The following is a 25561-nucleotide window of genomic DNA, read 5'->3' on the forward strand; positions in this document are numbered from 1 at the left end:
AAAACTCTTGTGTCTCACACCCATATTTGACCACCAACATTACCCTATATATACACCACCTTTCCTCTTTATTTTCCCTTGCTACAACTCCAAAAAAAAAAAAACTCTCTCAAACATTAAAGATTCAAGGTTATCTTCTTAAGTGTTCTTGAAGGTTTTTAGTCTTTCATCTTAATTAGTTTATGTAGCCTTATTAATACATGTTTATGGTTGTGCAACATATATATAATATACACCCCTTGTTTACCATTGGTAGTTACTTCTCCGATTCCGGTCGGTGAGGTTTCGGACCTCATAAGGCAAGGCTTCATGGAGGACTTCGTGTCCTTGATATATATACATCTATATAACTTGTTCATACATATCAATCTTGCTTATTTTAGTTTGTTGGTCATGTTTACAAGTTCCATGGTTATGGGTTTTTAAGAGTCTATGCTTCGGTTTAACCGTAAATAGCTCTAAACCGTAAACCGAACTTTGTTACTAGTTTTGTTAAATAATTGTTTAAACATGCTTATTGTTAGATCTAAGTTTCTAAAATCATTTTTACAAATTCTATGGTTATGGGTTTGTAGAATCTTACCTCGGTCTTAACCCGAAACACGATCCGAACCGAAAATCGAATTTTTGTTTAAAGACTTTATTGTTAACTTTTGGTTGTAAAACTTAAAGTATTTTTTTTATTTGTACATTATTGTACAAGTTCTTTAGTGGTTGGACATGTGGAAACCAAACCGATTCTTAATCGCTTAAGACACACAAGTGTGTTTTTTTTTAGTCATCATGACTTGTATATTTCTTTAAAAATAGTTACAAATTGATTTTTAAATATTTTCTTAAGTACTTGGAAATGTTGGATCCAACTTGATCTTATAACAAAGTTTGGACCGACAAAACCGAACATTCGCTTAACGTGCGTTGTTAGTTCTAAAACAATGGAACTACATACTTGGTTAAGTCTTATTAAATTTTATTGAGTTATCTCATAACATTCAATATTTTGGAAAGTTGACTTTGGGTTTGACCAATTATCAAGACCCGAACCGACAACCCGAACAACTCGATAAAAAAAACCGTTTTAGTATCTTTATTCCAAAGGGATTTGCATTCTTGCATTTTACCCACCTTATTACTTAACATAGGTTGAGTAAATATTAAGGTTAGATACTTTAACCCGGTTTCGAGCAAACTTACATTTTTAAAGGGTTATTATTATAAATTCTTAAATAGTTACATTTTAAACCTTGAACTTTAATTATTTACATTTCTCAACATTTATTTTGTTTAAAGACCTTCAAGACAACCTTTCTAAATTCAAGACTTCTTTTCTTTTTAGGCATTGTGCGTTAAACTCGTCGTTCTGACAAATCTCCAAATTATCATCTTTCAAGTTTACTACTTGAATGTGAGTACTTCATACCCCATTTTTCATCTTTTATTTTGGGGGTGACATTTCATACCTATTCAACAAAATGCTTTATATTTGAATCTTAAACCACAAACGTAGTTGTATACTTTACCTAAATAATTGCTCGATTTGGTGTTCTATGCTTATATGCCTATGTGTTTATCGCTTTTGGTTGGTGGAACTATAAAATCCTAGACTATTTGGCATCCCCTTATAGCATGGTGTCGTTAACATAATGCAATTAACGATAACTATAAAATCCTAGACTATTTGGCATCCCCTTATAGCTAGGTGTCGCTAATGTGTTTAGCGATATCTATTTATCCAAATTACCACTTTTATTTATCGTTTCCTATGCAAGTTTTGTGGCTATCTTTATTATATACTAATATGATTAAACTTATGAATTGCTCACCAACCTTTGTGTTGACAAACTTTATTTTATGAAATGTTGCAGGTTTGCATCTTGGTTGATTTATGATTGTGAAGAAAACGACATCAAAGACCTTAGGATATTAGTAAAAATGAACAATATCAAATTTGCCATATTTTGTGATATCTTGTTTATGGTTATTTTATGGATAATTGTTATGTGAAATTTTCGATGTTGTGAAATGAAATGAGTTTATTAAATACTGTCACTTTAATTAGTGCCATGTGCTTATGGACAATCGTTACACCTCGGCATGTTCCGCCGCCTTTGGTCGGGGTGTGACAGGTGGGTTCCTTTTCGACTCCCATTTCTTCGTTTGAGGCGGTTCACGGGTTGTTAGACAAGTCAGGCCTCGGGTTCGGGTTGCGCTTACGCTTTGAACCAAGTTTGGGTTTGTCCATGTCCTTATCTCCATGAATTATATTATTATTATTATTATTATTATTATTATTATTATTATTATTATTATTTAATACAACACCTACCAACCCTACATATATAAATCAAGACCCACACCCCCTTCTTTCTTTATCTTTCTTCTTCGCCGCCCCTCCTACACTACCGCCGCCACCACGAAACCTCCGGCCACCCAGGCGCTGGCCACAGGAATATTGAGCCTCTCACAAGTTCTAGCCGCATGGAGGTTCCATTCGAATCACACGAGACGAATCGTATAAAAAGGGATCGCACTAAACTAATCGCACACGGGTTTGTATCGCACGACGTTCGAGTCGCGCAAATGGTTTCACAGAATCAATTCGCGCCAATGGTTTCACAGAATCGATTCACATGGAATCGATTCGCACAAAAGCGACGGGACCTGGTTCCACCTGCAACTCGGGCCGCTATGAATGCAGGGCCAGGTTAAGGGGTCTATTTCGGGTCCTTCGGTTGAGCTTCAGCATCGCAACCGGGTTTGGGTTCCTTAGTTTTGGTCGAGCCATTCGAGATTCGAGTTCCGTAGCTTCGTTGAAACCCACTTGCACCGCGCCGTCGCTACAGCTGTGCCTTTCCTTACCACGGCCACTTGCACCTTGTTATCATTTATTATTATTACTAGGTTAGTTACCCATGTAGTACACGGGTTGTAATAAATAAATTTATTTAAATAATAATACAACGTGAAATATAAAAAAGTACGATTAACAGATATGAAGATACATTATATGGTAGAATAAATTACACATTACAAAATATAAAAATAAAAGGCTAGTAAAAAATTCATAAATCGTTAAATATTTTTTGTACACAATAGTTGTAGCTTTATTTGAAATTTTGCTTTCTGTATCAAAACTTAGTAGTTTCACATTGTTTCTATTTCTAACTTTAGATGATGCGACACATAATTGGTCATGAGTTAAATAAATTGTCTAAAAAATAAACCAACCATATATAGTGATTGACCTTAGCTTTTATTAATTTTCATTGCAAATCAAACACGAAGTAAAATATTTCATTCTTTGAAATTAATTATTTTATCTAAAAGGTGTAGGAGTTTTTTAGGAATAAAAGTGTGAGTTCCAGTATTACTTCCGGTTGTGATTTCGGCTTCTATAACATGGTTATCATATTGTATTTTCACATGTAGTTTGGTTTCATTGCATAGACCATTTAAGCAACATCACTTCAACATCATTTTTTTAGGTCTAACTTATGAATTAATAACCTTAGATTTTGAGGCCATTTAGAACATCAGAAAACTAATACTTTCTTGTAAGGTATCATTTTATGTCTGATAGATATCATCTGAATAATGGTATATTTTTCATCTCCCAGAAACATGGATTGCAAACATTTGATAATTACTTGAATGACCTCATTTTTCGGTGCAAGTGTAACTTTCACTAAATAAATCTATATTTTTGAAATCCTTAATAATAAAATATATACAAAGTCAATTTACCATCTAATTAACAGTGTGCTAATGTCTAACATTTGTATTCCTAAAGTAAGAAGTTCTCCTATCCATCTAAAAAACCAAAACATGTAATCTGATGTTTATATTTTTGTGAATTTTTAAGATGATGAACTTAACATAAAACATAAATGATGTGTTGATTAAATAGTCAGTTAAAAAAAAGAATTAAATTGCTACTTTTTTAAACCAACCCGTGGACCGAAACTCATTATAATCATAAACTATTTGGCTTGAACCATGTTTGATACTTTAGTTAGTTAAAGAAACCCACTCGTTTAAAGTAACATAAACACTGAGAATATATCATTAGTAAATTTGTCTTATTTAAGGGTATGAAAGAAAAAAAAATTGTAATGTATTAAATGTCATATATATTTAACAAGTGTAAGTTTATTGAAATTTTAATTATATCATATATATTTTATATGTTAAAGTTTATTGAAATTTAATTGTAAATTAATCTTGCCTCCTTATCTAATAATATAATCTCTTATAAAACCTTCCTATTAATTAAGTAATATAATATATTTAAAACCTTAATTTTTTAAATCATTATTCAAAATCAACGTAAAAATTGGTTACTTATAAAAATCTAATATTAATTTTTTAAATAAAGAAAGAATTATTAAAAATAAAGAAAGAATTATTAGAAAGAGAAAAATGAAAAATTTAAAAGAAAAAAAATGAATTACAAAATTATTAATAAAAAAAAAGAAATGTATTTAATATGAGAGAGAGGAGGGAAAATTTTGTAAGGATCACCATGGTGATTACGTGTGTCACTTAGAATCTTTATTTATTAAATAGTATCGATTATCATTTTTGTTAAACTCTTTGTTATTATTATTATTTGATTCGATTGAAACTCGTCTAAATCGGGTTCATGGTGTCGGTTTCATAAGCTTGTTTTGGTTTCAAACTTCCAAAGTTCATTCATTTATTATTAGATCTAAAAGGAATGAAAACAAGATGAGAACGAACATAAACGATTATGATATACTCATACCTTACGGATTGCTCAGATCTAGCTTGTTTGAAGCCTTAAACGAATCTTTAAAATCTTGGATTTAACGTTGTGTACAGAGGTTTGTGTGTATGGGTGTGTGTGTAGGATGGTTGGAGAAATGATGATGAAATGATGACGATAAGGATAAGATTTAGGGTTTTAGGGGTTTAAATAGGCAAAGCCCAAAGGCTTTTAGACCCATAATTGTGTTCAAGTCTATTAATCTTAATAATCTCATCTTTTCTTATTATTTAATTTACTAAATAACACAACACGACTCGTAACTAAAATAACTCGTCTTATTTAATTAAACTAAATCTCAAAACAAGGATATTACAAAGTGGTTATGTGTTTACCAAAACTTATGGATGCATTATTGTTATTATTGTTATGTATTTGTATTAGAGGACACCAATCACATATTTGACTAATATGAGACATGTGTATAAGTCTATAAGTTGTGTATTGTTTTAAGTAAGGAGGAGCCGTTCTTTCATGAAAGTCGACAAAAAATACACATGGCCGCTAATAAATTGGGGTGAGCAATAACGAATTAAAAACCGATGAAACCGAACCTAAATTAACCTAATTACCAAAAATAGGTTATCGGTTATATTTGTGCTGTCACTTAACCGAGATTAACCGAACCGAACCCATTCATATTTTCATATGTTTTTAGCTTAAATACCTCCGTTTTATACATTTCATGTTTTATACACCGCCATTTCATGTATTCGTACCTTCATTGCATGTATTTATACTTTCATTCATGCATTTATGTACCCATTTCATGTATTTCAAAGTAATATATTTTAGCCAAAAATTGATTTTGTTTAGTAACCAAACCAAACTGAAAACCCAAAAACTAATCAAATAAACAAAACCGGTCAACCAAAACTGATTGGTTAATTTGATTAGCCGAATGCACAGCCTTAGGGAAGATCAACGAAACCGGTTCCTGGAACCGAACCGGTGGACCCGAACCGGTTCCTACCCGATTTTTGTAGGAACAGGACCCTATCTGATTCAACCCGATGATCCGTGACCGGTTCTTGCATTTCTGAGTGGGGGCGGGTAGGAACCGGAACCGAACCGGAACCGGTTCTGGAACCGAACCATCCGGAACCGGTTCCTAACCGGTTCTAGCCGTTGGATCGAATATAGCCGTTGGAAATCGTTTTTTTTGGCCGTTTTTTGACCGTTGGGATCAAAAATAGCCGTTTTTTGGCTCCCCCAAGCACCCCACTACTAGTATAAATAGGTATTTGGTGTCATGGGTTCATCACAACACTCAAAACGCAAACCCGAACGCAAAAAAATACAAAAAAACGCTATTACAACGTTTTGAGTTCTCTAATCTCTTGTTTTCTCTTCTTCTATATTCATATTTGTTGTTATGGCTGCCTCACAATCATCGGTTGGTCAAGGTTCCAACGCCGAAACAAGTTTCGTTCGTATTGTACCTCATAATCGTAATCAAGAGATTTGGTGCAATTGGGATTTGGTTGAATTGAGTGACCATTCATTGAAGGCTCGGTGCAAGTTTTGTGGGATTTATTTAAACCCACTTTCGAATTCAAATTTGAAGAAACACATCGAAAAACCGTATTGCAAGGCGTTGAAAAAGAACGTCGATTCGCAACAAACGCAAATGGATAGTGAAGGCGGAATATTTACATACCAAATTGATCGAGTTCAAGATCGTATGGCGAAGTTTGTGATTCAAGAAGCTTTGCCGTTTAGCCACTTCGACAACCCTCGCTTAACCGCCATGATTCGAGATACGCTTCAACCACAATACACTCACGTAAGTCGTCATACTCTTAAACGTTATTTTTTAAAATTGTGGAAGAAGACCAAAGAGGTACTAATTGCATATTTTGAAAATATAAATACGGGAATAAACTTAACTAGTGATGTTTGGTCGGCTCCACATGGTCTACCCGAATCTTATCTTTGTGTCACCGCTCATTGGGTAGACCCGTCATCGTGGGAAATGATGAAACGCACCATTGCTTTCGAACTCTTTGAGTATCCACATACGGGAGATAATTTGTTTGAAATTTTAGATTATGTTATAAAAACTTATAAACTACAAAATAAAATATTTTCAATGGCATTTGATAACGCGTCGAATAATACATCGGCGGTTGATAAATTAAAATTAAAATATACGCCGATTTGCAATGGTGTATTTTTTCACTCAAGGTGTGTTGCACATATCATTAATTTAATCGTGCAAGACGGACTTGCTTCGGATGAGGTTACATCGGTTATAAACGATTTTAGAATAATGATACATGAAGTTTTTAAGAAAAGTAAAAAAAGACAAATGGAATATAGAAAATTTTGTAAAGATACGGGAAGAAAAGCTTTGAGAACTAATTGGGATGTACCTCATCGATGGAATTCCACTTGCATAATGTTTCAAAGTGCTTTGAAACAAAGAGAAACTTTACAAATGTTTCATTCTAGTCTTGCCGAGAATGATTTGGCAATCCCCTTTTCAAATGAGAAATGGGAAATTATCAATGACTTATCGACTTTTCTTGAAGTTTTTAAAACATCAACTACGAAACTATCGGGAACGTATTATCCGACAAGTCCCTTGGTTCTTTCGGAGTTATTTTTAATCGTTAACAATCTTAAAGAATTTGAAAATAAAAGTCCAGTGTTTTCAAACATCATATTACCAATGAAGTTTAAATTAAAAAAATACTTTCTTGAATTGCCACCGGTTTTTACTTGCGCCGCCGCTTTAAACCCAATGTTAAATGTTACGGGGGTTGAATGTGTGATAGACGAAATTTTTTTAGCCTTAGATATGCATGAAGTTGACCCAAACTTTTCAACAGAGGCAAAAAATGATTTTAACTTGAATTTTAAATTTATGTATGACTTTTATTTAAATAAATATGGGGCAAACATACGCATGCCTATACCGGGGGGGTCTTCATCAAGTTCAAGTGCTACTAGAGTACGAGATCCCATGATTAGCCTTATGAACACCGTTCGCAACGTAACGGCTAAAAAACAAAGGGGTAACACCCCTTCAAGCGAACTAGGAAGGTATAGTGCAAATGATTACTCTACCGGTTTATCCGAAGAGGAATATGGCACTTTTGATGTTTTGGCTTGGTGGAAGGTAAAGGAAACCGAGTTTCCGATTCTTGCCACCATAGCCCGTGATTTACTAACCGTCCAAGCTTCTACGGTAGCTTCGGAATCCGCTTTTTCTCTTAGTGGCAGGGTAATATCGGTGAGAAGAACAAGACTAAATTCGGAGTCGGTGGAGATGTGCATTTGCTTAAAGGATCACTTGGACTCAATCGATCGTATTCAACACGTAACCACTCTCGAAGATGAAACACCACTTGATGTTCGAGTGCACGACGAACAAGAAGGCATTTCTACAAGTAATTCCGAGGAAGAAGTCGCCGCTCAATAATTACGACGAACAAGAAGGCTTTTCTAGAAATAATATGTCACAACTTTATATTTATAAGTTTAATGTTTTGTTAGTTTGTTTTTGAAGATTTTAAAACATGTAACCTTTTTTTTTTGAACTTCTTAAAGTAAATAAAATGAATTTTATGTTAATTGTTTTGTTTATTTTTCATGCTATACAAATACGAATCGTAGTTTAGAATCCAAATCGCAAACGAAAAACGAAAAAAAAAATAAATTTTAACACTGTAACCGGTTGGAACCGGTTACGGTACAGGAACCGGTTTAGGAACCGGTAAGAACCGGTTAGATAGGTTAGGGGTCCGAGGGTGGGAGAACCGGTTCGGTTCCCTAACCGGTTCGAGCCTGGAACCGGTTTAAAAGGGGGTTTTGAATATAGGAACCGGTTCCGGTTCCTAGTCCCAAACCGTTTTGAACATGCCTACACAGCCTTACTCATTATGGACTTTGAATTGGTTGCATAAGATAAGGCTGATAACAAGCCCAATGGGTTTGTCAAGCCAACCCAGCCCAACTTTCTTTTCCAACTTGATTGGGCTAAGACAAACAAATTTTGATCACTCCTATTTTAATCAATATACACAATTTGTTGTTTTTGTATGTAGTTTTCCTTTCTTGATAACTTTGTGTTTGTTTTTGTTTCTTGTTGATTTCCGAGCAGTATAAAATGACTTAAAATATAACAGGATTCGTTTAAAATTTGTTGCAAAGTTGTGGCAAAATAATTAATTGCAGTTGTCTCAAAAATTTTGTAAAACCTTGCGACGATGTTTTTGGTTGTAACTTTGTCGAAGATTTTGTCACAAAAATTCAAAAACCTAATTTGCGATCGGGTTGGCTCACACCAGCCTAATTTGTTGCAAATGTGTGGTTCATCCCCTTTCTACAAATTTGCCAATGGTAACTTGTTATGTAGGTAAAAAAAACCATAGAATTAGAACACCTTTTGCAACTTAAGTGACCTAATTAAGACAATAAAAACATTGAGTGACTTAATTGAAACATCATTGAAACTTGGTTATCATTCTATAAAGTTTTCCCTTTCGTAAATTACAACTTGCATTTGACATTGAAGCACATGCAAAATTTTATAAAAGAAAATTTTTAGCCATTGAACATGTGACCTAAAAGAACTCAGTTATTGATTGAAAGAAGACAATTAAGATATGTTGTATCACACTCAATCGCGTTATCTCTAAATGAATTATTGATCACATAATACACACGAGTTTTTGCATATAAATGCACAAGGCTTATGCTTCTTCCACATTCAACTCAGCAAGTTTAGAGCAGGCTCAGCTAATAACCGAACCGAACCGTACACATCTTTATGGACTTTGAGTTTGTTGCATCAGAGAACGTTGATAACAAGCAGAATGGGTTTGTCGAGCCAAACCAAACCAAGCCCAACCAACTTTATTAGATTGGGCTCACACAAAGAAATCCTGATTTTGATTACTCCTATTTTAATCAGCATACAAACATTTTTGTTTTTGCTTGTAGTTTTAGTATTATTTATAAATTCGTGTTTGTTTTTTATTTCCGAGCATTATAATTGGACTTTACAAATATTAAGTCCTGTGTGATATTTGTTGCAAATTTGTAGCAAAACAATTAATTGCAACTCAAAAATAAGCATAGAGATGATGTTTTTGGTCGTAAGTTAGTCATAAATTTGTCAAAACCCGATGTTTGTTCATACCAACCTAATATTTTACCAACTTATGCTATCTTATCACGGACTAAAAATGTTACATTTTTGCATAAGTAATGACCAATAATCAGCTTTCCCATAGTTCAATATACGCATATGAAGTTTCTTTTTTTGAAAACTTATCCATCCTTGAGGATCAAAACCAAATTCTGATCAACATACCACAAGCCGTTCAATTGGGATACTAGCGAAATTTATCACATTGGGATGCACTTGCCTCTGAACCGGGGAAAACACGCACCTAGGGTCGACACTCATGAACAATCGCCCAAAAGCACGACAGTGTGATGAGATAAAACCCGTTTAGTTTAAGGATTGAGCTAGTGCTTGCCGCCCACTCGCCTAGTCTTCCATCATCACCAGGTTTCCACCAAAACTAAACGGTGGGGGCATGAATCGAACCTGTGTCACATGGAACACAAGGTCTCTCTCTTATCATTCCACTACATATGAAGTAAATTTAGTAAAATAAAAATAAATGAAAATTGATTAATTAACATATATGATTGTTAATTCAAAATATTGTAGGGTTACAAAAACGTACAATATGTTGAAAGAAAAGCAAATTAAAATGAAATAACAGTTGGTTTTGACATTGAAGTATATGCTAGTACAAAAATATATAAAAGAAAATTAAAAAGCATTGAACACATGACCTAAAAAAGTTCAATTATTGACTAAAAAAGACAAATTAAGATATCTTGTGATCTCTAGTGAATTATTGACCACAAAATACGAACGAGGTTTTGCATATAAATGCATAGGACGTTACGCTTCTTCCACATTCAACTCAGCAAGTTCATATCAAAAGGAGGACAACGAGGTATGAATCATACACTAAATTAATTAGCCAAGTTTAATTTGTATTTTTGTTAAGTTTCGAATATAGACCCTTAAATTTATAATAAACGTAAACAGTGCATGACCCGTTGATCACAACAGTTAATAAATAATATTTAGAGAAGTTATTAATTAATCTAATCTGTTTGATACATGCAGCTAGCATGGCAGGAGTACTACAAAACGTGAACATTCCGCATGCAAAAAAGAATGGAGCGGGATTTACTCGGGTCGGAATTTGGGGAATTCCAAGTGGAGATCCTCAGAATAACTGGTCTTTTGAAATTAAGGAAGGTCATAGGCTGCACAGTATAAGGGTTGGTCATGGTGATGATGAGATACTATCTCTCGGGTTCACCACTGAATATAGAGGTGCCTTGAGCATTTCTAACATCTATGGTCCGGATGGCGGAGAAACTACCCTGGTGAGCATATAACTTAATCTTCGACTGTTTAACGCGTATATATATGCATGCACACACAAACATAATCTCATATATACGCTTGTTTGTATATTCAGGTCACGCTTGACTCAGACGAGGAAATAGTTGGGATTCAAGCAAGCTCTCGTATTTTGGGTCGCGGTACAGTAATTTCTTCACTATCTTTTCAAACCAACAAGACCACCCATGGACCTTTTGGCCGGACAACAGATCCAGTGCTTTCCTTACCTTGGAACAACGGCTCATTGGTCGGATTTTACGGCATATATTCAGTAATTGGCGGATATATTGAAGACTTTGGTGTCTATTTAAAACCCCATTGGGAAATTGTGAATGTCGGAACATGGGGAGCATTATGGAATCGTCCGCAAACTCTTTGGTCTTTCCAACTTGACCGAAATGAGCGTCTGGATGAGATAACCATTATTCGTAAAGATGGCATAGAGTCTTTGAGGTTCAACACTTCCGAAAAGGTGGATGATAGATCAGGTGGTGGTGTTTACATAGCGGATAACGTAGTGCTTGACGCCGATGAAGAGATTATTGGCATCAGTGGCACAATCGGAGCATACCCCACCCGTCAAGTAGTACTTTCTTCGATATCATTCAAGACGAACAAAAAAACCCATGGGCCATTCGGTGATGTCAAAGGAGACCCTTTTACAGTCTCATGGGATGATGGTTCTTTTGCTGGACTGTACGGCCTTCAAGGTAGTTATATTAATACTATTGGTGTCTATTTGAGGGCTTCAAACTAGGATATGGGATGAAATGAAATAAAGTCTTTTGAATATGTAATATGCTGGTCTATCATCAATATTATTTTCATGTATTTCTTTGGTTAATTGAATGCTATGTTGTTTAAGCACTTTCATGTAATTTGTTTGTTGGTCTATTATAGTTTGATTTTTTGCTTTCTTTCGGTATCCTAATCTCAATAAACAACGTGATGTTGTTGAAGTAACTCTAATGATGTTCAATATATCTTTGAAACATGGCTTGCTAAACCAGCAAATTCTGGTTGTTTTGTAGTTTAACTAAATTGTGAAAAAGTAACTGTTACATAGGCACAAGGGCTTTCAATAATTTTTTCTCAAAAATCTTTAAAACACAATTATATTTTATTCGTTTTTATTTAACAAAAATTATGAAAAGTGGTTTGAAAGGAGCCTGGCCCCACACCCCAGCCTCCCCTGCCTGTTATTGGCTTAGTGCTCAAATTAAGGGGCTCATGCCCTTGGGGCCTTTAGCTAGCGAAATGGCTTGCATGGCGTTAACTTGATGATGTGTAGTGGGGCGCCATCCCACTACACTTAATCTAAGGTTCAATAAAGTTTGTTTACACATAGAGTAACTTTTCACTCAATTTCCTAAACCACTTTTATTTCGAAAACACTCGTGTGAGGATTAATATATATTTACCTTCAGTCAATGTTTTTTCAGCACTTATTTGTTTGTTGCTAATCTCTTGCCAAGTAGAACGAAAATATGTGGAAATAATTAAAGTGATTTAGATTTTATTAATTTACAAATATTATGTCTCCTACAACCCTAAAGTTTAAACAACAAGAACTGTACAATATTACTAATCATATATCTAAGATAGAAATTTTTTCTTATGGGTTCGTCGTCATTTAAAAAATTGACTTATTACTATCTAGCGTCAAAGTTTTCGGGTCAGTCGGATCACAAAACATATATTTACTTGCGGAATAATATATAGCCTTTTAACTCTAGAATTATTATACCATAACTAAAACTATAGAAACACACAAAAAAATAGCTAATAACCTTAACCCGATCATTTTATCAATAACTTGGTTTGTTTATTTTTAGCAAAGTAATTTTTCAATAATATGTCTGTAAATAATAACAAATATTCTTTGATGATGTATCTTGTTAAGATGATAAAATAAATAAAACCATTAGAAATGGTTAAATTAGTTAAACAAATCTCATTATGAAAAGTAAAAGCGATTCCTCATTTATTTGTGAAAAAGAATAGTAAAAACGAAAATCACATAACTTAAAAACTATTCTAATTAAAAAACAAAAGCCTAGAAAGTTAACATGTTCTCTCTCAAAGTAAAATAAAAACAAAATTAAAAATCATTTTCTAAATCATGTTTGTGCTAGTGATGCATAAAAGCCTATTTAACCTAAAATAATAAATTACCTGCTTTGTTTCTTCTTCATCAAATACACGTAGCTAGAAATTCCACCATTGAAGTTCCTTCCGTCCACCGGAAAAATTTCCGATATGCTTTCTTCACTTTTCGTTTCTTAATTAATGAGTTCAGTCGCAAAAAATGAATGGGTTCGTTCGCTAATACACTACTATATGCTCTAAATAAAACTGAAAATAGAATGGGTTCGGGCGTACCCGAAGACGTATGAGTAGCTCCGCCACTATATATATGGGTTCAAAATTCACCTAAAATGTATTTTGAATCACATAAAGCCTAATATTTCTCATTTACATTTGGCCCGTTAACATATATTACTTATTTACCCATATGAGGCATTAACAAATAATGGTAACGTACTGATCTAAAACAAGTGTAGCATGAATTTTGTTCACACCCATATGTTATCATTAATAATTGATGTGTCATGTACTCATGTTCCACTAGATGTGTCCAATGGGTGCTATATTAATGAACCACTTTGATGCTACTTATATTGCTGAATCATTGCCAAACGAGTCATAATTAACATAAGCAGAATAGTACTAAGGTGGTAATTATGAAATACTTAAAAGTTAAAAATGGTTGGTTCTGTAAATAAAAGCACTATATATTCATAAAGCTTTGCTCTTTACAACCAAAGACACTGAGAAAGATAACAAGAGCATATTATTTATACCCAATTAATACATCATAATCCAAAGACACATGAATCATGATCCATATATATATATGCTTCAAAAACCTAATTTGCGATCGGGTTAGCTCACACCAGCCTAATTTGTTGCAAATGTGTGGTTCATCCCCTTTCTACAAATTTGCCAATGGTAACTTGTTATGTAGGTAAAAAAAACCATAGAATTAGAACACCTTTTGCAACTTAAGTGACCTAATTAAGACAATAAAAACATTGAGTGACTTAATTGAAACATCATTGAAACTTGGTTATCATTCTATAAAGTTTTCCCTTTCGTAAATTACAACTTGCATTTGACATTGAAGCACATGCAAAATTTTATAAAAGAAAATTTTTAGCCATTGAACATGTGACCTAAAAGAACTCAGTTATTGATTGAAAGAAGACAATTAAGATATGTTGTATCACACTCAATCGCGTTATCTCTAAATGAATTATTGATCACATAATACACACGAGTTTTTGCATATAAATGCACAAGGCTTATGCTTCTTCCACATTCAACTCAGCAAGTTTAGAGCAGGCTCAGCTAATAACCGAACCGAACCGTACACATCTTTATGGACTTTGAGTTTGTTGCATCAGAGAACGTTGATAACAAGCAGAATGGGTTTGTCGAGCCAAACCAAACCAAGCCCAACCAACTTTATTAGATTGGGCTCACACAAAGAAATCCTGATTTTGATTACTCCTATTTTAATCAGCATACAAACATTTTTGTTTTTGCTTGTAGTTTTAGTATTATTTATAAATTCGTGTTTGTTTTTTATTTCCGAGCATTATAATTGGACTTTACAAATATTAAGTCCTGTGTGATATTTGTTGCAAATTTGTAGCAAAACAATTAATTGCAACTCAAAAATAAGCATAGAGATGATGTTTTTGGTCGTAAGTTAGTCATAAATTTGTCAAAACCCGATGTTTGTTCATACCAACCTAATATTTTACCAACTTATGCTATCTTATCACGGACTAAAAATGTTACATTTTTGCATAAGTAATGACCAATAATCAGCTTTCCCATAGTTCAATATACGCATATGAAGTTTCTTTTTTTGAAAACTTATCCATCCTTGAGGATCAAAACCAAATTCTGATCAACATACCACAAGCCGTTCAATTGGGATACTAGCGAAATTTATCACATTGGGATGCACTTGCCTCTGAACCGGGGAAAACACGCACCTAGGGTCGACACTCATGAACAATCGCCCAAAAGCACGACAGTGTGATGAGATAAAACCCGTCTAGTTTAAGGATTGAGCTAGTGCTTGCCGCCCACTCGCCTAGTCTTCCATCATCACCAGGTTTCCACCAAAACTAAACGGTGGGGGCATGAATCGAACCTGTGTCACATGGAACACAAGGTCTCTCTCTTATCATTCCACTACATATGAAGTAAATTTAGTAAAATAAAAATAAATGAAAATTGATTAATTAACATATATGATTGTTAATTCAAAATATTGTAGGGTTACAAAAACGTACAATATGTTGAAAGAAAAGCAAATTAAAATGAAATAACAGTTGGTTTTGACATTGAAGTATATGCTAGTACAAAAATATATAAAAGAAAATTAAAAAGCATTGAACACATGACCTAAAAAAGTTCAATTATTGACTAAAAAAGACAAATTAAGATATCTTGTGATCTCTAGTGAATTATTGACCACAAAATACGAACGAGGTTTTGCATATAAATGCATAGGACGTTACGCTTCTTCCACATTCAACTCAGCAAGTTCATATCAAAAGGAGGACAACGAGGTATGAATCATACACTAAATTAATTAGCCAAGTTTAATTTGTATTTTTGTTAAGTTTCGAATATAGACCCTTAAATTTATAATAAACGTAAACAGTGCATGACCCGTTGATCACAACAGTTAATAAATAATATTTAGAGAAGTTATTAATTAATCTAATCTGTTTGATACATGCAGCTAGCATGGCAGGAGTACTACAAAACGTGAACATTCCGCATGCAAAAAAGAATGGAGCGGGATTTACTCGGGTCGGAATTTGGGGAATTCCAAGTGGAGATCCTCAGAATAACTGGTCTTTTGAAATTAAGGAAGGTCATAGGCTGCACAGTATAAGGGTTGGTCATGGTGATGATGAGATACTATCTCTCGGGTTCACCACTGAATATAGAGGTGCCTTGAGCATTTCTAACATCTATGGTCCGGATGGCGGAGAAACTACCCTGGTGAGCATATAACTTAATCTTCGACTGTTTAACGCGTATATATATGCATGCACACACAAACATAATCTCATATATACGCTTGTTTGTATATTCAGGTCACGCTTGACTCAGACGAGGAAATAGTTGGGATTCAAGCAAGCTCTCGTATTTTGGGTCGCGGTACAGTAATTTCTTCACTATCTTTTCAAACCAACAAGACCACCCATGGACCTTTTGGCCGGACAACAGATCCAGTGCTTTCCTTACCTTGGAACAACGGCTCATTGGTCGGATTTTACGGCATATATTCAGTAATTGGCGGATATATTGAAGACTTTGGTGTCTATTTAAAACCCCATTGGGAAATTGTGAATGTCGGAACATGGGGAGCATTATGGAATCGTCCGCAAACTCTTTGGTCTTTCCAACTTGACCGAAATGAGCGTCTGGATGAGATAACCATTATTCGTAAAGATGGCATAGAGTCTTTGAGGTTCAACACTTCCGAAAAGGTGGATGATAGATCAGGTGGTGGTGTTTACATAGCGGATAACGTAGTGCTTGACGCCGATGAAGAGATTATTGGCATCAGTGGCACAATCGGAGCATACCCCACCCGTCAAGTAGTACTTTCTTCGATATCATTCAAGACGAACAAAAAAACCCATGGGCCATTCGGTGATGTCAAAGGAGACCCTTTTACAGTCTCATGGGATGATGGTTCTTTTGCTGGACTGTACGGCCTTCAAGGTAGTTATATTAATACTATTGGTGTCTATTTGAGGGCTTCAAACTAGGATATGGGATGAAATGAAATAAAGTCTTTTGAATATGTAATATGCTGGTCTATCATCAATATTATTTTCATGTATTTCTTTGGTTAATTGAATGCTATGTTGTTTAAGCACTTTCATGTAATTTGTTTGTTGGTCTATTATAGTTTGATTTTTTGCTTTCTTTCGGTATCCTAATCTCAATAAACAACGTGATGTTGTTGAAGTAACTCTAATGATGTTCAATATATCTTTGAAACATGGCTTGCTAAACCAGCAAATTCTGGTTGTTTTGTAGTTTAACTAAATTGTGAAAAAGTAACTGTTACATAGGCACAAGGGCTTTCAATAATTTTTTCTCAAAAATCTTTAAAACACAATTATATTTTATTCGTTTTTATTTAACAAAAATTATGAAAAGTGGTTTGAAAGGAGCCTGGCCCCACACCCCAGCCTCCCCTGCCTGTTATTGGCTTAGTGCTCAAATTAAGGGGCTCATGCCCTTGGGGCCTTTAGCTAGCGAAATGGCTTGCATGGCGTTAACTTGATGATGTGTAGTGGGGCGCCATCCCACTACACTTAATCTAAGGCTCAATAAAGTTTGTTTACACATAGAGTAACTTTTCACTCAATTTCCTAAACCACTTTTATTTCGAAAACACTCGTGTGAGGATTAATATATATTTACCTTCAGTCAACGTTTTTTCAGCACTTATTTGTTTGTTGCTAATCTCTTGCCAAGTAGAACGAAAATATGTGGAAATAATTAAAGTGATTTAGATTTTATTAATTTACAAATATTATGTCTACTACAACCCTAAAGTTTAAACAACAAGAACTGTACAATATTACTAATCATATATCTAAGATAGAAATTTTTTCTTATGGGTTCGTCGTCATTTAAAAAATTGACTTATTACTATCTAGCGTCAAAGTTTTCGGGTCAGTCGGATCACAAAACATATATTTACTTGTGGAATAATATATAGCCTTTTAACTCTAGAATTATTATACCATAACTAAAACTATAGAAACACACAAAAAAATAGCTAATAACCTTAACCCGATCATTTTATCAATAACTTGATTTGTTTATTTTTAGCAAAGTAATTTTTCAATAATATGTCTGTAAATAATAACAAATATTCTTTGATGATGTATCTTGTTAAGATGATAAAATAAATAAAACCATTAGAAATGGTTAAATTAGTTAAACAAATCTCATTATGAAAAGTAAAAGCGATTCCTCATTTATTTGTGAAAAAGAATAGTAAAAACGAAAATCACATAACTTAAAAACTATTCTAATTAAAAAACAAAAGCCTAGAAAGTTAACATGTTCTCTCTCAAAGTAAAATAAAAACAAAATTAAAAATCATTTTCTAAATCATGTTTGTGCTAGTGATGCATAAAAGCCTATTTAACCTAAAATAATAAATTACCTGCTTTGTTTCTTCTTCATCAAATACACGTAGCTAGAAATTCCACCATTGAAGTTCCTTCCGTCCACCGGAAAAATTTCCGATATGCTTTCTTCACTTTTCGTTTCTTAATTAATGAGTTCAGTCGCAAAAAATGAATGGGTTCGTTCGCTAATACACTACTATATGCTCTAAATAAAACTGAAAATAGAATGGGTTCGGGCGTACCCGAAGACGTATGAGTAGCTCCGCCACTATATATATGGGTTCAAAATTCACCTAAAATGTATTTTGAATCACATAAAGCCTAATATTTCTCATTTACATTTGGCCCGTTAACATATATTACTTATTTACCCATATGAGGCATTAACAAATAATGGTAACGTACTGATCTAAAACAAGTGTAGCATGAATTTTGTTCACACCCATATGTTATCATTAATAATTGATGTGTCATGTACTCATGTTCCACTAGATGTGTCCAATGGGTGCTATATTAATGAACCACTTTGATGCTACTTATATTGCTGAATCATTGCCAAACGAGTCATAATTAACATAAGCAGAATAGTACTAAGGTGGTAATTATGAAATACTTAAAAGTTAAAAATGGTTGGTTCTGTAAATAAAAGCACTATATATTCATAAAGCTTTGCTCTTTACAACCAAAGACACTGAGAAAGATAACAAGAGCATATTATTTATACCCAATTAATACATCATAATCCAAAGACACATGAATCATGATCCATATATATATATGCTTCAAAAACCTAATTTGCGATCGGGTTAGCTCACACCAGCCTAATTTGTTGCAAATGTGTGGTTCATCCCCTTTCTACAAATTTGCCAATGGTAACTTGTTATGTAGGTAAAAAAAACCATAGAATTAGAACACCTTTTGCAACTTAAGTGACCTAATTAAGACAATAAAAACATTGAGTGACTTAATTGAAACATCATTGAAACTTGGTTATCATTCTATAAAGTTTTCCCTTTCGTAAATTACAACTTGCATTTGACATTGAAGCACATGCAAAATTTTATAAAAGAAAATTTTTAGCCATTGAACATGTGACCTAAAAGAACTCAGTTATTGATTGAAAGAAGACAATTAAGATATGTTGTATCACACTCAATCGCGTTATCTCTAAATGAATTATTGATCACATAATACACACGAGTTTTTGCATATAAATGCACAAGGCTTATGCTTCTTCCACATTCAACTCAGCAAGTTTAGAGCAGGCTCAGCTAATAACCGAACCGAACCGTACACATCTTTATGGACTTTGAGTTTGTTGCATCAGAGAACGTTGATAACAAGCAGAATGGGTTTGTCGAGCCAAACCAAACCAAGCCCAACCAACTTTATTAGATTGGGCTCACACAAAGAAATCCTGATTTTGATTACTCCTATTTTAATCAGCATACAAACATTTTTGTTTTTGCTTGTAGTTTTAGTATTATTTATAAATTCGTGTTTGTTTTTTATTTCCGAGCATTATAATTGGACTTTACAAATATTAAGTCCTGTGTGATATTTGTTGCAAATTTGTAGCAAAACAATTAATTGCAACTCAAAAATAAGCATAGAGATGATGTTTTTGGTCGTAAGTTAGTCATAAATTTGTCAAAACCCGATGTTTGTTCATACCAACCTAATATTTTACCAACTTATGCTATCTTATCACGGACTAAAAATGTTACATTTTTGCATAAGTAATGACCAATAATCAGCTTTCCCATAGTTCAATATACGCATATGAAGTTTCTTTTTTTGAAAACTTATCCATCCTTGAGGATCAAAACCAAATTCTGATCAACATACCACAAGCCGTTCAATTGGGATACTAGCGAAATTTATCACATTGGGATGCACTTGCCTCTGAACCGGGGAAAACACGCACCTAGGGTCGACACTCATGAACAATCGCCCAAAAGCACGACAGTGTGATGAGATAAAACCCGTTTAGTTTAAGGATTGAGCTAGTGCTTGCCGCCCACTCGCCTAGTCTTCCATCATCACCAGGTTTCCACCAAAACTAAACGGTGGGGGCATGAATCGAACCTGTGTCACATGGAACACAAGGTCTCTCTCTTATCATTCCACTACATATGAAGTAAATTTAGTAAAATAAAAATAAATGAAAATTGATTAATTAACATATATGATTGTTAATTCAAAATATTGTAGGGTTACAAAAACGTACAATATGTTGAAAGAAAAGCAAATTAAAATGAAATAACAGTTGGTTTTGACATTGAAGTATATGCTAGTACAAAAATATATAAAAGAAAATTAAAAAGCATTGAACACATGACCTAAAAAAGTTCAATTATTGACTAAAAAAGACAAATTAAGATATCTTGTGATCTCTAGTGAATTATTGACCACAAAATACGAACGAGGTTTTGCATATAAATGCATAGGACGTTACGCTTCTTCCACATTCAACTCAGCAAGTTCATATCAAAAGGAGGACAACGAGGTATGAATCATACACTAAATTAATTAGCCAAGTTTAATTTGTATTTTTGTTAAGTTTCGAATATAGACCCTTAAATTTATAATAAACGTAAACAGTGCATGACCCGTTGATCACAACAGTTAATAAATAATATTTAGAGAAGTTATTAATTAATCTAATCTGTTTGATACATGCAGCTAGCATGGCAGGAGTACTACAAAACGTGAACATTCCGCATGCAAAAAAGAATGGAGCGGGATTTACTCGGGTCGGAATTTGGGGAATTCCAAGTGGAGATCCTCAGAATAACTGGTCTTTTGAAATTAAGGAAGGTCATAGGCTGCACAGTATAAGGGTTGGTCATGGTGATGATGAGATACTATCTCTCGGGTTCACCACTGAATATAGAGGTGCCTTGAGCATTTCTAACATCTATGGTCCGGATGGCGGAGAAACTACCCTGGTGAGCATATAACTTAATCTTCGACTGTTTAACGCGTATATATATGCATGCACACACAAACATAATCTCATATATACGCTTGTTTGTATATTCAGGTCACGCTTGACTCAGACGAGGAAATAGTTGGGATTCAAGCAAGCTCTCGTATTTTGGGTCGCGGTACAGTAATTTCTTCACTATCTTTTCAAACCAACAAGACCACCCATGGACCTTTTGGCCGGACAACAGATCCAGTGCTTTCCTTACCTTGGAACAACGGCTCATTGGTCGGATTTTACGGCATATATTCAGTAATTGGCGGATATATTGAAGACTTTGGTGTCTATTTAAAACCCCATTGGGAAATTGTGAATGTCGGAACATGGGGAGCATTATGGAATCGTCCGCAAACTCTTTGGTCTTTCCAACTTGACCGAAATGAGCGTCTGGATGAGATAACCATTATTCGTAAAGATGGCATAGAGTCTTTGAGGTTCAACACTTCCGAAAAGGTGGATGATAGATCAGGTGGTGGTGTTTACATAGCGGATAACGTAGTGCTTGACGCCGATGAAGAGATTATTGGCATCAGTGGCACAATCGGAGCATACCCCACCCGTCAAGTAGTACTTTCTTCGATATCATTCAAGACGAACAAAAAAACCCATGGGCCATTCGGTGATGTCAAAGGAGACCCTTTTACAGTCTCATGGGATGATGGTTCTTTTGCTGGACTGTACGGCCTTCAAGGTAGTTATATTAATACTATTGGTGTCTATTTGAGGGCTTCAAACTAGGATATGGGATGAAATGAAATAAAGTCTTTTGAATATGTAATATGCTGGTCTATCATCAATATTATTTTCATGTATTTCTTTGGTTAATTGAATGCTATGTTGTTTAAGCACTTTCATGTAATTTGTTTGTTGGTCTATTATAGTTTGATTTTTTGCTTTCTTTCGGTATCCTAATCTCAATAAACAACGTGATGTTGTTGAAGTAACTCTAATGATGTTCAATATATCTTTGAAACATGGCTTGCTAAACCAGCAAATTCTGGTTGTTTTGTAGTTTAACTAAATTGTGAAAAAGTAACTGTTACATAGGCACAAGGGCTTTCAATAATTTTTTCTCAAAAATCTTTAAAACACAATTATATTTTATTCGTTTTTATTTAACAAAAATTATGAAAAGTGGTTTGAAAGGAGCCTGGCCCCACACCCCAGCCTCCCCTGCCTGTTATTGGCTTAGTGCTCAAATTAAGGGGCTCATGCCCTTGGGGCCTTTAGCTAGCGAAATGGCTTGCATGGCGTTAACTTGATGATGTGTAGTGGGGCGCCATCCCACTACACTTAATCTAAGGCTCAATAAAGTTTGTTTACACATAGAGTAACTTTTCACTCAATTTCCTAAACCACTTTTATTTCGAAAACACTCGTGTGAGGATTAATATATATTTACCTTCAGTCAATGTTTTTTCAGCACTTATTTGTTTGTTGCTAATCTCTTGCCAAGTAGAACGAAAATATGTGGAAATAATTAAAGTGATTTAGATTTTATTAATTTACAAATATTATGTCTGCTACAACCCTAAAGTTTAAACAACAAGAACTGTACAATATTACTAATCATATATCTAAGATAGAAATTTTTTCTTATGGGTTCGTCGTCATTTAAAAAATTGACTTATTACTATCTAGCGTCAAAGTTTTCGGGTCAGTCTGATCACAAAACATATATTTACTTGGGGAATAATATATAGCCTTTTAACTCTAGAATTATTATACCATAACTAAAACTATAGAAACACACAAAAAAATAGCTAATAACCTTAACCCGATCATTTTATCAATAACTTGATTTGTTTATTTTTAGCAAAGTAATTTTTCAATAATATGTCTGTAAATAATAACAAATATTCTTTGATGATGTATCTTGTTAAGATGATAAAATAAATAAAACCATTAGAAATGGTTAAATTAGTTAAACAAATCTCATTATGAAAAGTAAAAGCGATTCCTCATTTATTTGTGAAAAAGAATAGTAAAAACGAAAATCACATAACTTAAAAACTATTCTAATTAAAAAACAAAAGCCTAGAAAGTTAACATGTTCTCTCTCAAAGTAAAATAAAAACAAAATTAAAAATCATTTTCTAAATCATGTTTGTGCTAGTGATGCATAAAAGCCTATTTAACCTAAAATAATAAATTACCTGCTTTGTTTCTTCTTCATCAAATACACGTAGCTAGAAATTCCACCATTGAAGTTCCTTCCGTCCACCGGAAAAATTTCCGATATGCTTTCTTCACTTTTCGTTTCTTAATTAATGAGTTCAGTCGCAAAAAATGAATGGGTTCGTTCGCTAATACACTACTATATGCTCTAAATAAAACTGAAAATAGAATGGGTTCGGGCGTACCCGAAGACGTATGAGTAGCTCTGCCACTATATATATGGGTTCAAAATTCACCTAAAATGTATTTTGAATCACATAAAGCCTAATATTTCTCATTTACATTTGGCCCGTTAACATATATTACTTATTTACCCATATGAGGCATTAACAAATAATGGTAACGTACTGATCTAAAACAAGTGTAGCATGAATTTTGTTCACACCCATATGTTATCATTAATAATTGATGTGTCATGTACTCATGTTCCACTAGATGTGTCCAATGGGTGCTATATTAATGAACCACTTTGATGCTACTTATATTGCTGAATCATTGCCAAACGAGTCATAATTAACATAAGCAGAATAGTACTAAGGTGGTAATTATGAAATACTTAAAAGTTAAAAATGGTTGGTTCTGTAAATAAAAGCACTATATATTCATAAAGCTTTGCTCTTTACAACCAAAGACACTGAGAAAGATAACAAGAGCATATTATTTATACCCAATTAATACATCATAATCCAAAGACACATGAATCATGATCCATATATATATATGCTTCAAAAACCTAATTTGCGATCGGGTTAGCTCACACCAGCCTAATTTGTTGCAAATGTGTGGTTCATCCCCTTTCTACAAATTTGCCAATGGTAACTTGTTATGTAGGTAAAAAAACCATAGAATTAGAACACCTTTTGCAACTTAAGTGACCTAATTAAGACAATAAAAACATTGAGTGACTTAATTGAAACATCATTGAAACTTGGTTATCATTCTATAAAGTTTTCCCTTTCGTAAATTACAACTTGCATTTGACATTGAAGCACATGCAAAATTTTATAAAAGAAAATTTTTAGCCATTGAACATGTGACCTAAAAGAACTCAGTTATTGATTGAAAGAAGACAATTAAGATATGTTGTATCACACTCAATCGCGTTATCTCTAAATGAATTATTGATCACATAATACACACGAGTTTTTGCATATAAATGCACAAGGCTTATGCTTCTTCCACATTCAACTCAGCAAGTTTAGAGCAGGCTCAGCTAATAACCGAACCGAACCGTACACATCTTTATGGACTTTGAGTTTGTTGCATCAGAGAACGTTGATAACAAGCAGAATGGGTTTGTCGAGCCAAACCAAACCAAGCCCAACCAACTTTATTAGATTGGGCTCACACAAAGAAATCCTGATTTTGATTACTCCTATTTTAATCAGCATACAAACATTTTTGTTTTTGCTTGTAGTTTTAGTATTATTTATAAATTCGTGTTTGTTTTTTATTTCCGAGCATTATAATTGGACTTTACAAATATTAAGTCCTGTGTGATATTTGTTGCAAATTTGTAGCAAAACAATTAATTGCAACTCAAAAATAAGCATAGAGATGATGTTTTTGGTCGTAAGTTAGTCATAAATTTGTCAAAACCCGATGTTTGTTCATACCAACCTAATATTTTACCAACTTATGCTATCTTATCACGGACTAAAAATGTTACATTTTTGCATAAGTAATGACCAATAATCAGCTTTCCCATAGTTCAATATACGCATATGAAGTTTCTTTTTTTGAAAACTTATCCATCCTTGAGGATCAAAACCAAATTCTGATCAACATACCACAAGCCGTTCAATTGGGATACTAGCGAAATTTATCACATTGGGATGCACTTGCCTCTGAACCGGGGAAAACACGCACCTAGGGTCGACACTCATGAACAATCGCCCAAAAGCACGACAGTG

General features: G+C 33.9%; 3 protein-coding genes across 3 annotated transcripts; all 3 read left to right on the forward strand.

The window, feature by feature from the left end:
• Positions 1-10951: 10951 nt before the first annotated feature.
• LOC143626289 (mannose/glucose-specific lectin-like) lies at positions 10952-11988 on the forward strand. The gene is made up of 2 exons (XM_077096428.1): positions 10952-11212; positions 11308-11988. Exons 1-2 carry the CDS (start codon positions 10952-10954, stop codon positions 11986-11988), a joined length of 942 nt encoding a protein of 313 aa, XP_076952543.1.
• A 4073-nt stretch (positions 11989-16061) lies between these two features.
• On the forward strand, positions 16062-17098 carry LOC143626291 (mannose/glucose-specific lectin-like). The gene is made up of 2 exons (XM_077096429.1): positions 16062-16322; positions 16418-17098. The coding sequence occupies exons 1-2, from the start codon at positions 16062-16064 to the stop codon at positions 17096-17098; spliced, it is 942 nt and encodes a 313-aa protein (XP_076952544.1).
• A 4073-nt stretch (positions 17099-21171) lies between these two features.
• Positions 21172-22208, forward strand: LOC143626292 (mannose/glucose-specific lectin-like). The gene is made up of 2 exons (XM_077096430.1): positions 21172-21432; positions 21528-22208. The coding sequence occupies exons 1-2, from the start codon at positions 21172-21174 to the stop codon at positions 22206-22208; spliced, it is 942 nt and encodes a 313-aa protein (XP_076952545.1).
• Positions 22209-25561: the final 3353 nt, after the last annotated feature.

Source organism: Bidens hawaiensis, unplaced genomic scaffold (assembly GCF_021521415.1).
Source record: "Bidens hawaiensis isolate Kalapana, Puna unplaced genomic scaffold, B.hawaiensis_p1.1 tig00004357_1, whole genome shotgun sequence".
NCBI lineage: Eukaryota > Viridiplantae > Streptophyta > Magnoliopsida > Asterales > Asteraceae > Bidens > Bidens hawaiensis.